We start from the raw sequence: 10,629 nt of genomic DNA, 5'->3' as shown, positions 1-10,629 counted from the left end.
AAAGTAAGATATTTTATAAAGAAATTTTCTAAAATTGATATGTTTAAGACGTGTTCATGCATTTGATTACCTTCAAAATATCGTTGAAATATCTTTTAAACAGAGACTGACTAGTTTCTGTATTAACTAGAGTCTGCGATGACAAACTTTCCCGCAATTCTATAATATCCATTTCCCTAGGGTATGCAGAATGTTGCCCATGTTGCGGGACATTCTGCTCGTTTTCACGGCACTTAAGTCTAGCCCATTAAAGTTAATGCCGCAACTTTTGTGCATGGAATGATACTTGTTTCTACCGACTCATACACGATTTAAAGAGAGCGAAAAAGAGATCCTTCACCGATTTGAAGAGAGCAAAAAGTGCCGAGTTGTGCGCGCCAAATAGAAATTGCTTGAAAGTGAATGAGCGAAACGGATTTAAATACAATCCAGTGGAATAAATGATGTAGGAAAGCACGAATTTCGATGTTCAAATTTACAGAAATGTATATAAACACCGCTAATTTATCATATTTCAAAGTTTCGCGGGCATACTCCCAATCAGCTTTGACGAGTGGACAGTGCTGGTAAGTTTGCAAGTTTGCCAGCACTACAAATAAGGCGCGTAGATTCAATTCGTTGGTTGGTTTTATTTCCTAAGAAACTTAGTTCTAATCAAAAAAAAGTTCTCCTTAACTGTTAAATATGTACAAAGGACGCCTGGCTTTAAGAATTAGCTACGTGCTAATGCCCATTATTGACTCAATTGAAAAGCTCAGCTTTGGCTTCTTCGCCGAGGCGTGTGCGGGCGGCGTGGGTGTTGTCGTGACGGCGGCTGCGATGGTGTTGGAGGCTGTGAATGGCGGCGGCCCCGATTGATGCATGGCAGCAGCAGCAGCAGCAGCGGCAGCGGCATAGAGGGCGTTACCGCCCAGCGTCGCCTCCATGGCGTAGTTGAGTTCCGGATCAGCGAACGCGCGTCGCTTGCGCATTCGCTCCATCAGCGGAGAACTGAACGTGGGAAATCTTTGCTTGTACTCTAGAAAGAGACAAATAAGAAGCGAAGCCGAATAAGTAACGGTGCAATGGGGCGTTATCAGTGACGGACGGAGTACAAATTGCCGTAATTCGTTCAGCCGCCCGGATTCTATTGGGTCGGGGTTTTTTTGGGTAATTTGAGCGGCCCTCGGCCCAGACACACTGCCCAGACAGCCTGGCACCAAATCGGGAGACTGGAGACTGCAGTTACTCGGAAACCAGATGGTGGTGGACTGCAGCACAGAATAACAGTACGCTACGGTACGAAGTGAAGTCATTTGTTGGTGTTGCCACATTGTGTTTTTGTCTCAAGAGGTTTTTCCGTTTTGGTCGCGTATCCACTTACAGAATGTGTCCACGGACAGCTCAAGTGATTGGAAATGTGCGTACGCGTACACACTTCGGGGCATCCAATTTCCAATTTCCAATTTCCATTGTTTCTTTTCTCGAGTTTTAATAACTTGCTCTTGCTGTTGTCATTGCCATTGTTGTTGTTGCAGGGAATCAGTCATTTCCTGTGCCCCGACAGACAGGAGAGGATCTCCAATTACTCGTCGCCGAGCCAGACAGTCTGGCACCGCATGGCACCGATGGGCGATGGGCAAGTGGATGGGAAGGGTGAGGTGGGGAGGGGAGGGGATCTCTTACTAACCTTCCATGGCTGCTGTTATGTGCAACGTGGACTGTTGCAGGTTGCGCAGCCGCTGCTTGTAGATCCTTTTCTGGGTAATCAGTGCCTGGCGCGTGGCTGACGAGGAAGTGGATGTGGAGGATGTGGCGGCTGCTGCTGAAGGTAGCGCTCGTACAGGTGGTGGCGACGTTGAAGTTAAGAAATCCTCGCCCTCGCTGCTGGATGCGGTGGCTGGATGCGAATGCTGGACCTGGGCGGACGCCTCCAGGGCCTCCATTGTCTGCTGGCGGCGCAGGGCCACCTGGGCGGCCATCACCCGCTGGCGATCGACGACCAGCTGGCAGTTGGGGCAGCAGCACTCGCGCCAGCGGCACAGCTTCTTGTGGCCCTTGACGCAGGAGATGACCCCGTGGTTGCGGCAGCGGGCGCACTTGGGTGTGCGCAGGAGGCGGCGTTCCTTCAGCGATATCTGGCTCATCCTTGCTATCACGGTCGCGGCTAACGATCGACTGAAAGGATCGCGGCCGAGTGGCGAACATTTAAACCCAAAGCCAAAGCAAACGCAAACGCATACGATGACAGCGACCGCAACTACTTGACTACCAGATCCGACTCCTCCGTGGCAGACAGACTGTCTGGCAGTCTGCTCGGGCTGGCTGCTCCGGCAGCGTCAAGTGGTCTGGTCTGGTCTGCCCTGCCCGGCCTGCCATTGGCTGCTAATCGCTGCCCCTAAAAATAGACGCTCCAATGGCGGCCCAGATGTCTCGCATCAGCATCAGCATCAGCATCCGCATCAGCATCAGTATTGTATCTCTATCTGTAGCCGGCACATCTGTGTTTGGACAAAGGCGATCATCAAATTGCATATTGATTTGCTTTCCACAAATATCTTTAGATTGCTACAAGTCGATACGACTACGGGTACGAGTACGAGTATATTTGATTCAATTCTGGTTTATTTGTATAACAATTTGTAGCATTCATTAGCTTATATAGTTGCCCCTATACATATGTATATATAATCGTTCTATATAAATACAAATTCAACACGACTTCAACTAGTTTTGTAACATTAGTTTAGCTAAAGCAATCAATCAAATCAAAAATTCAAAAAAAAAAAAAAAAATTTGTTTATATTTACTTTTGTGTACTTTGCTGATTCGGATTCTTCAGTTGATTACGAGTATATATGTTTATTGGTAAATTGTGGCAATGGACTTGCCCTTCCCATTTTGGTATATATGCATACAGTGCGTTTCACTTCTATAACGGCAAGATTTTAATGGAATTTGTTTCGCAGATTGGATTGTCGAATTCTATCACTCAAAGAATGATAAATATACTATCGAATACATATGGAAAAAGCTCGAAAGGATTATCGGAATTGAGCTATGGTGTAATTCGATTATTTTCCAATAAATTGTAATCAATAATTGTCTGAATAAACCGACTTACAGTCCCATAGTCAGGAAACGCACTGTTCTGCTCTTCTCTGCTCTTTCGGTATGTATGTATTGTATACGTATGTATATTACGTGTGATTTAAAAAATGATTTATGTAACAAGAGTTTTAAAGCTTCAGCTAGTCTAAGAAGTGTGCCTGGTTCTCGATTGGTTGGTCGGTTAAAGGGGAATCGACTGGAAAAGTATGCTCTGGGGATGCACATGATTTTCCACATAATTTAATAGAGGAAGAGAGAGGGAGAGGGATCGCAAGGACTTTGATTATTGTTTGATAATAACGCCATATAAATACATGTAATTATAAATGCTTGCAAAGTTATTGTCCTTTACCGTTCAAAAAACTCGATTCTAAATGGAAATCCGTACATCTGTGTGTGTGTCTGGTTATGTAAGACCCCTGACTGTACTGTTTCAACTAAAGTCAAAACTAATTGCAGAACTAATTGCAGAAAATGCAAATCACATAAGAAATCTTGCTCCCTTTAACGACTACAAATATCTAGCATAATAATACTCGTACATTTTGTTTGGTTATGGATTGCTATAATCGTAAATACATGCATACTTTGATTTGGTTTGTTTCTCTGTGGAATTCATTTCGTATCATATCATCATATTATATCACAATGCTTAAGGGGTTTAACGCTTCTCGATTGAGTTTCAAATTCAACAACGATTGATTGCCAAGTGACGATCTATCTATAGAGTTGTACGAGTAATATATAGGTATGTGTGTATATAACAGGCTCACAGGTCGCTTGGCTAGCTCATACAGCCCACGGAGATAATCATACATATTTTGCTGTCATTGTTCTGTAAAGTCACTCCATGCCAATTTACTCTGTATTCGGTTTAAGGGATTACAAATCTCTGAGTATAGATTCAGAATTGGGCAATGCTGAACATATTTTACATATTAGAGCCCCACAGTATTCATAAAATCACAGCTATACTCAGGCCTCTTCAATGCTTTCGATAAGGAAATTTGTGTGCTGTTTGTGTTTTCTCGTTCTCCCTACCACAAAATCAAATGGAGAGTGAGCGAGAAAAAAAAAAGGAAATTCCTGCTTCGTTCAGTTCGATTTAAGCGACTGTTTAGATGGAATGATAAAGCTGACGCGAACGAAGCGAATACCGAATTCTGTTCATGCAGGACTCCAATACATTAAGTATGTCAATGGATCATCAATGGAATACACAACCATCCAAATATATATATATGTATAATTACTTCCCCGGCTGCATGCGACGATGAACGCAAATCTCAACAAGTGCGGGAACTCTCTGACTCTGACTCTAGTCTGGTATATCAAAATGCATACATATGTATAATAAATCTTACATTCGATAACAATTAGTGCGCGACAATGTTAATAGAACTAGTTAATAGGCTCGTTTGTCCTTTGGTGCGGGTTTAGGTTCTCGATTAGATTATCTCTATTAATACTTTGAGTATATTTGTTTCTAGTCCTATGCTAAGACCCTCCTAAGACTGGACTTGGGGATACACGTGTACATAGGTAGGGGAAAGCAGTAGAAAAGTAAGAAAGTTTCATAGCTAGGATTTAGTAAATGCAATTTAGAGGAGGGTTCCATCCCAGACAGCACTCTGTCTCTCTCTCTTTCTCTTTCTGTTTGCATATCAAAGGGTTCACCAAACAACGGAGTAGGAGTGGGAGTGGGATTGGGAGAAGGGTTTTCCAACTAAATACGCTAAATTTAATGCCTCAGCGCACATCAGCGGTGGAGCGAGAAATCTATCCCATACGATCCCATACGATCCGATCCGATCAGAGGCACCGCACCGGCCTTAAACGATGCTGTTCCGCTTGGCGCTGGCCCGTTGCAGAGTGCTCTGCATGGCGGCGACCACAGCCTCGGCGCCGCCCGTGAAAATCGGCTGATTGACGGCCCGACGGAGGACATGCCACATGGCAACAGGTTTGCGCAGCGAAGAGAGCATCTGATGCCAGTGCCGCAGTCCCTTGCCCACCGCACAGCTGCCGGCAATGACATGGCCCAGCGGCAGAATACCGCCTTCGGTGGTCACGCCGAACACGGTGAGCCTCAATTGGGCCGTCGTCAGGCTCTGGGGTGGCACACTGAAGATCATTGACTCGTTAAAGATGGGGCAGCGATCCTTGCGCTTCAGCGAGGTGCGCTTCTTCAGCACCTTCTTCTCGTTGTTCATCAGGTAAACCTGAGACCAGAAAGGGTTGCATTAAGGGATCACTAAGCTATAATCATCCATACCTTCACGAACACATTCTGCACGATGTCCGCGCTGGGCTGTTCCACATCCAGCTTCAGGTTGCGCGCCTTCACTACCACAATGGTCAGCCGCTCCGCCGTCGGCAGGTAGCTCAGCGAGAACATCAGCTCGCCCCAGCGGGCGTTGCACTTTCGCGAGTCCGACAGTGGTATCCAGGTGGTGATGGGCCGCGGCAGCTCCCCGATCTCCATCTCCGCCTCCCCAATCAGCGTGTGGGCGGGCCCGTTGTGGTACAGATGGAACCAGAGCGAGTGCCGCACCTGTTTCTTCTGCAGCCAGAAGTTGAAGCTCTCGTTGTAGCTGGGCGTCAGCGTCGAGTCGACCACCTGAATGGTTGGCAAAGCGGAAGTTGCAATGGGAGTAAGTGTCAGTGTACTCGAAAAGTCTAGGAATAAAATAGCTTTGTGTGTAACAGCCAGAAGGAAGCGTTTACGACCCCATAAAGTATATATATTCTTGATCAGCATTCATAGCCGAGTCGATATAGCCATGTCTGTCTGCCCGTCTGTCCGTCTGGGTTGCATATAAGCTCATTTTTGTGTTGATTCAAGTTACTTCAAGAGAAGGAAAAAGACTAGAACCAAAGAGCTTTCAGCTATCGTAAGGTGGCTCTAAACAGGTTGCTCTACATCCATAAAATGTACTCACTTTGGTCTGCATGGCGCCAGGGTGATCGGGCACCAGATAGATCCGCACAAACGTATCCAACGACTCAACACTAAAGGGACAAATGAGTCCCTTGGCCTCCAGCACACTCACAGTCAGCTCCATGCCCACGCTGCTGATGCTGTTTCTGCAGGCAAAAAGGGAATGAGTACCAGTTGGGAACTGGGGAATCTTGCCTACTTGTCATAGTGCAGGCCAATGCAAAGATATCCAGTTATCTGGGTGTAGGGCTGATCCAGCTGGTCCAGGAAGAGGGTGGAGTCCGAGTTGACCGAGTCGCAGGAGATGGCCCGCTCCAGGTTGATGCCCTCCAGGGATCCCGATGCGGAGCTCGCGTCCAGCGACATCTGCGAGCTGTTGCGCCTGCCCAGGCCCAGGCTGAGTGTCGAGTCCTGTCGCATTAGAGAGCGGCCAAAGCTCCAAGTGCCATTTCCGTTCCCGTTGGCCTGGCTATGGCCATTGACGTGAGGCCCGTTCTTGCCCAGCTTGCGGAAGAGATAGTCCTCAGAGATGGTTTTCTGCAGCATGTGGGGGCCCTTGACGCGCTGCCCCAGACCCGTAAATGGATTCGTTGTGTTGTGGAACTTGAGCAGCCGACTGGAGAGGCTCTGCGACTCCACGAAGGGATTCCCATTGTGCTGGGGCTGCGTAATGGCTGGTGCAGCTGCAGCGGGAGTTGGGGTTGGGTTTGGACTAGTATTAGGTGCTTGAGCTTCAGTTGGCCCTGGCTGCACGTGCTCAATCGACTCGCAGAGGAAGGGATTTGTGCTAGAGTTACGGCGCTTTAACGCCGGCGTGCGCCTCTCCACCCCGACCTGCACCTGGGGCTCCACTTGCTTCGCCTGCGCCACCTCACCGCTCCGGTTGATGCCCTGCTGTAGGGACACCTGCCGCTTCGCAATTGGACGTGGAATGGCAGTGGCCGACAGGTTCACGGAGGCGGAGGTTGTGAGTCGGGGGGGCGGTGCTTCCAGAGGCTGTGGCAGCACAGTTCCGCCTGCCCCGCCGCTGGAGCGGAGGGGCGAGCGCAGACAGGAGCGGCCGGGCTCCGGGCCGGCTGTTTCCGCTGTCTCGGCTGTGGGAGAGGCCAGCTCGTTGACTTGGCTAAAGGAGAACGTCACGGTCTTGCTGTTGGGTCCGGCGCTATTCGGGGCCGGAGCCGGGCGCAGCGGTTGCGGCGGAATTCCAACATCCCCTTGGGGCAGGTTCCACAGCGGCGTGGTGGCCTCTAAAGTGGAGGAGGAGGCCCCAGACCCGGCCCCGTTGCCCGTGCTCCCACCCCCGCCGGCAGCTGCCCCACCACCGTTCAGCAAGAGCAGATGCTGGGAGCGATTGTGGTCGTCCTTGTCGATGGTATCGAAGCGCTTGAAGCTGCCGCTGGTGCTCAGCAAGAACTCCGAGCCCGATTGGATCTGTGGTGAGCATTGGTCAATCGATAACAGTCGATCAGGCGATCGGGCGACAACTTACACTGGCCATATAGCCATTGGCATGGAAGAGCTTGTGCTTGTGGTTGGAGAGGCCGATCTTCTCCTCCTTGCTGGACCGCATCCGCATCCAGCTGGCCGCCCGGTGCCCCAGGCAGTGGCAGGCGAACAGCAGGCCCATGATCAGCACCAGGAGCAGCAGGGCCAGGCTGGTGAAGGTCATTGTCAGGGACGGCACCCTATCCATGCTGAGTGGCTCTTCCTCTCTGCTGCTTCGATGGATATCCTCTACCAGTCGGTGGTCATTTCCTGAAAAATGGGGAAATGGAAAGGTGGGGAAGCTCGGAAATGAGTCAGTTTCATCACCATAAAAAAATAGAAACGAAAATAAAACCCAAATGTTTTCATTGGAAAATGATGTGTGGAATAGTAGGGGTTGGGTTGGGGTGGAAAACACTTTCATCTCGCATCGCTTTACCGTCGATACAGACGATTTGCCTCATCGGCGAGGTGTGGGCGTGGGCGTGGGCGTGGGCAGGTGCCCGTGCTCTGGTTCTCAATCTCAAATATTGACAGTTTTCCGAATTGAATTTGTAACCGAAGACGCAGCATTGCCACATCAAAGCGAAGCGGCGAAAGAGGTGTCAAGAAGGGCGAGCGGGCGGTCGACAAACGCTGACAATGGATCACTGTCGCTTGGCTGCAGATTGCCTGCCGGCTCTCCCACGCCTAGAACTCTCTGCCCTACCTATCGTTGCCAAGCACAGCAGAGGCACTCAAGAGTTAAGGCAACGGGACTTAGGCGAGAGTGTTAGCGGGCGTCGTGAGGGGAGAAGCAAACACTGACAATGCATTGCACTCTCCACAATCTCTCTCCCACTCTCTCTCCCACCAGGCACTCAACGGGATTTCAGTAACGGGGCTTAAACGGGGATTATTTCTCCGGCCGAATGAAATTGCTTTTAGAGCTGCGAAGTGAATGGTTCATTAAAACGTTGTATTAAGTATAATCTATTTATGCATGAAGGGGTTGCCCTGCCCAGCCCCAACTCTTGTTCAGTTCATTGAGCTTTTGTTTAATTATTCACGGTAATAAATACGTGCATTATAGCCCATCGCCCGATCGAGTATGTACCCTATATGGCAAAGTGTGCGGATTAAAGAGAGGGTCTCCTATGTCCCATTCCTGTAAGGACGCTCCCACATACTCCCCCCATTCAGGCCAGCATAGACATTCCCCACATACCCTCTTCTTTCATTGTGCGATTCCTTTCTGGGGGCTCCCACTAAATGCGCTGCGAATCGCATCCGCAGGACTTTCGCTGCATTCAGCTCTATCTACCCCCGACTACCCTCTAATTAGGGGGTGTAATAATCGGTTAATCAGCCTTTTCCAATCTTCCGCTCACTCACACACATACATACTACAGCTACTACAACTACTACTACTCTGCCAGCTTAGTAGAACTTTTGCAGCAATTGAGGTACAGGGGGCAGGCAGGCAGGCAGGCAGGCAGCAGTGGCAGCATCAGCACAGTGCCACTTTTCATTAACCTACTGCGAGGTCATTCCACTGGCTCTGTCTTTTGTTGCCGCTTCAGCACGGTATTTGTACACATGTGCATATCTGTTACACACATGCATAAATGTACATACATATGTATGTATGTATGTACTATCGCATAGGCCTGAAAAGTGTCACCACATAAGCCAATAAGCGAATATGCGGAAGAGGAAGAAGATGGGTACTGGGAAGTACTGCCGGATGGTGACCCCTTTTTCGCGGCTGCTCAAAAATGGGACACTGTGGAGAGCCGTTGGACCGTTGGGGAGGCACAACAAAAGGCACCCAACAGAAGTAAAAATAAAAATGAACTCTAGTCACGTCACAAGACAACTGTAATCGGTCTCTCTATCCTCCCTCTCCCGCTCGCGCTTCGCGGACAGAACCTTCCTTCAACGCTTCGCTCATCATCTTTCTACCGCCTTCCCTCTTCCCTCCGTCACTTTCGTTTGTACTTTTTTGTGGCTCTCTCAACGGCGAATGATGAAAACAAAAGAGGAAGGAAATCAGAAAAGAAATGTTTTTTATGGTGAAATGAAGAGTGTAAAGCAAACGAAAGTCAAAGTAATCAAAAAGTGGCAGAGCCAGAGGTTTGGGCAGAGGTAAGGGCAGCGACAGCGACAGCGGCAGCGGCAGATGAAGAGGTGCCGTGCCGGCAGAGAGAGGTCTACTCATAGAAATAGCAGAAGGCAGAAGCGAAATCAGCGGCAGCGCAAGATTTGCTGGCAGAGGCAGAGGCAGCGGCAGAGGCAACGGCAGCAACAGAGCAAGATAAACCACAAGAGGAGGGAGCGGAGCGGAGCGGTTGGGGTCGGGTCGGGTCGGTCCAAAATCTAGAGCAAGTTGGCGGAATTGCAGACACATACGCACGGTCACCCACATTTGTACACACACACACACATTACAGCTACTACTATGAACTCTGCCAACTGCCACAATTACAGTTCATTTTCGGCTTACTAATTTTCGAAGGCTGCAAAAACCAGTAAAGATAACACCTGAACTTATAGGTGACTCTTCCGAGAGTGCTCCCTGTCCACAACTACAACAACAAAAACAACATTAAACAAAAGACAACAACAAAAGAGTACAGCAGCAGCAGCACATATCGCTTACCTTTTGCTTGGCTTCTCTTATACACAGGGACAGGAGCACGGTACGGCACGGGTAACTGCCATTAACAGTTGTTCATCATTTCACACTTTTAACAATAACTGATTTCGCGGCTGCACCAATAACAGGAATCACACGAAAGGGGAGCACCAGCAGCAGCAGCAACGAGGAAGCAATACGCTGTACATTTTCGCTGAACCGTTTGTGCAAAAAGTCGCGGCCAACTGAGTGGCGAAACAGAGCAAAACAGGAAGGGACAGCAGTAACAACAAAACTTTGGTCTACTTTTTGGGTGACCCACAAGCTTTCTCTTTCTCACACCACTCACACACGCACGCAACCGATAAGCCGCAATCGATAGGCAGGACGGACAGGGTTTGTGTCTTGTCCTGTCCCAAAATGAACTTAATTTTGACCTAAATTGAGCTTTGGGACAAGAGAGGACCATAAAATGTTTAACCATACCATTTTATAC

At 48.8% G+C, this 10,629-nt stretch overlaps 2 protein-coding genes and 1 long non-coding RNA gene across 3 annotated transcripts; 1 reads left to right on the top strand and 2 right to left on the bottom strand.

The window, feature by feature from the left end:
* Positions 1-623: 623 nt before the first annotated feature.
* LOC108151748 (doublesex- and mab-3-related transcription factor 2) lies at positions 624-2,287 on the bottom strand. The gene is made up of 2 exons (XM_017280587.2): positions 1,670-2,287; positions 624-1,018 (listed from the first exon to the last, which is right to left on the bottom strand). Exons 1-2 carry the CDS (start codon positions 2,124-2,126, stop codon positions 717-719), a joined length of 759 nt encoding a protein of 252 aa, XP_017136076.1. The 5' UTR covers positions 2,127-2,287; the 3' UTR covers positions 624-716.
* A 487-nt stretch (positions 2,288-2,774) lies between these two features.
* LOC108165179 lies at positions 2,775-3,307 on the top strand. Its single transcript, XR_001775952.2, has 3 exons — positions 2,775-2,883; positions 2,949-3,151; positions 3,225-3,307. It is a non-coding gene; the product is annotated as an uncharacterized LOC108165179 (long non-coding RNA).
* Positions 2,948-10,389, bottom strand: LOC108165178. Its single transcript, XM_017301249.2, has 6 exons — positions 10,158-10,389; positions 7,521-7,786; positions 6,231-7,462; positions 6,033-6,177; positions 5,366-5,710; positions 2,948-5,312 (listed from the first exon to the last, which is right to left on the bottom strand). Exons 2-6 carry the CDS (start codon positions 7,722-7,724, stop codon positions 4,923-4,925), a joined length of 2,316 nt encoding a protein of 771 aa, XP_017156738.1. The 5' UTR covers positions 7,725-7,786; positions 10,158-10,389; the 3' UTR covers positions 2,948-4,922.
* Positions 10,390-10,629: the final 240 nt, after the last annotated feature.

This window comes from Drosophila miranda, chromosome XL (genome assembly GCF_003369915.1).
Source record: "Drosophila miranda strain MSH22 chromosome XL, D.miranda_PacBio2.1, whole genome shotgun sequence".
Lineage (NCBI taxonomy): Eukaryota > Metazoa > Arthropoda > Insecta > Diptera > Drosophilidae > Drosophila > Drosophila miranda.
This window is presented reverse-complemented; position numbering and strand designations above follow the sequence as displayed.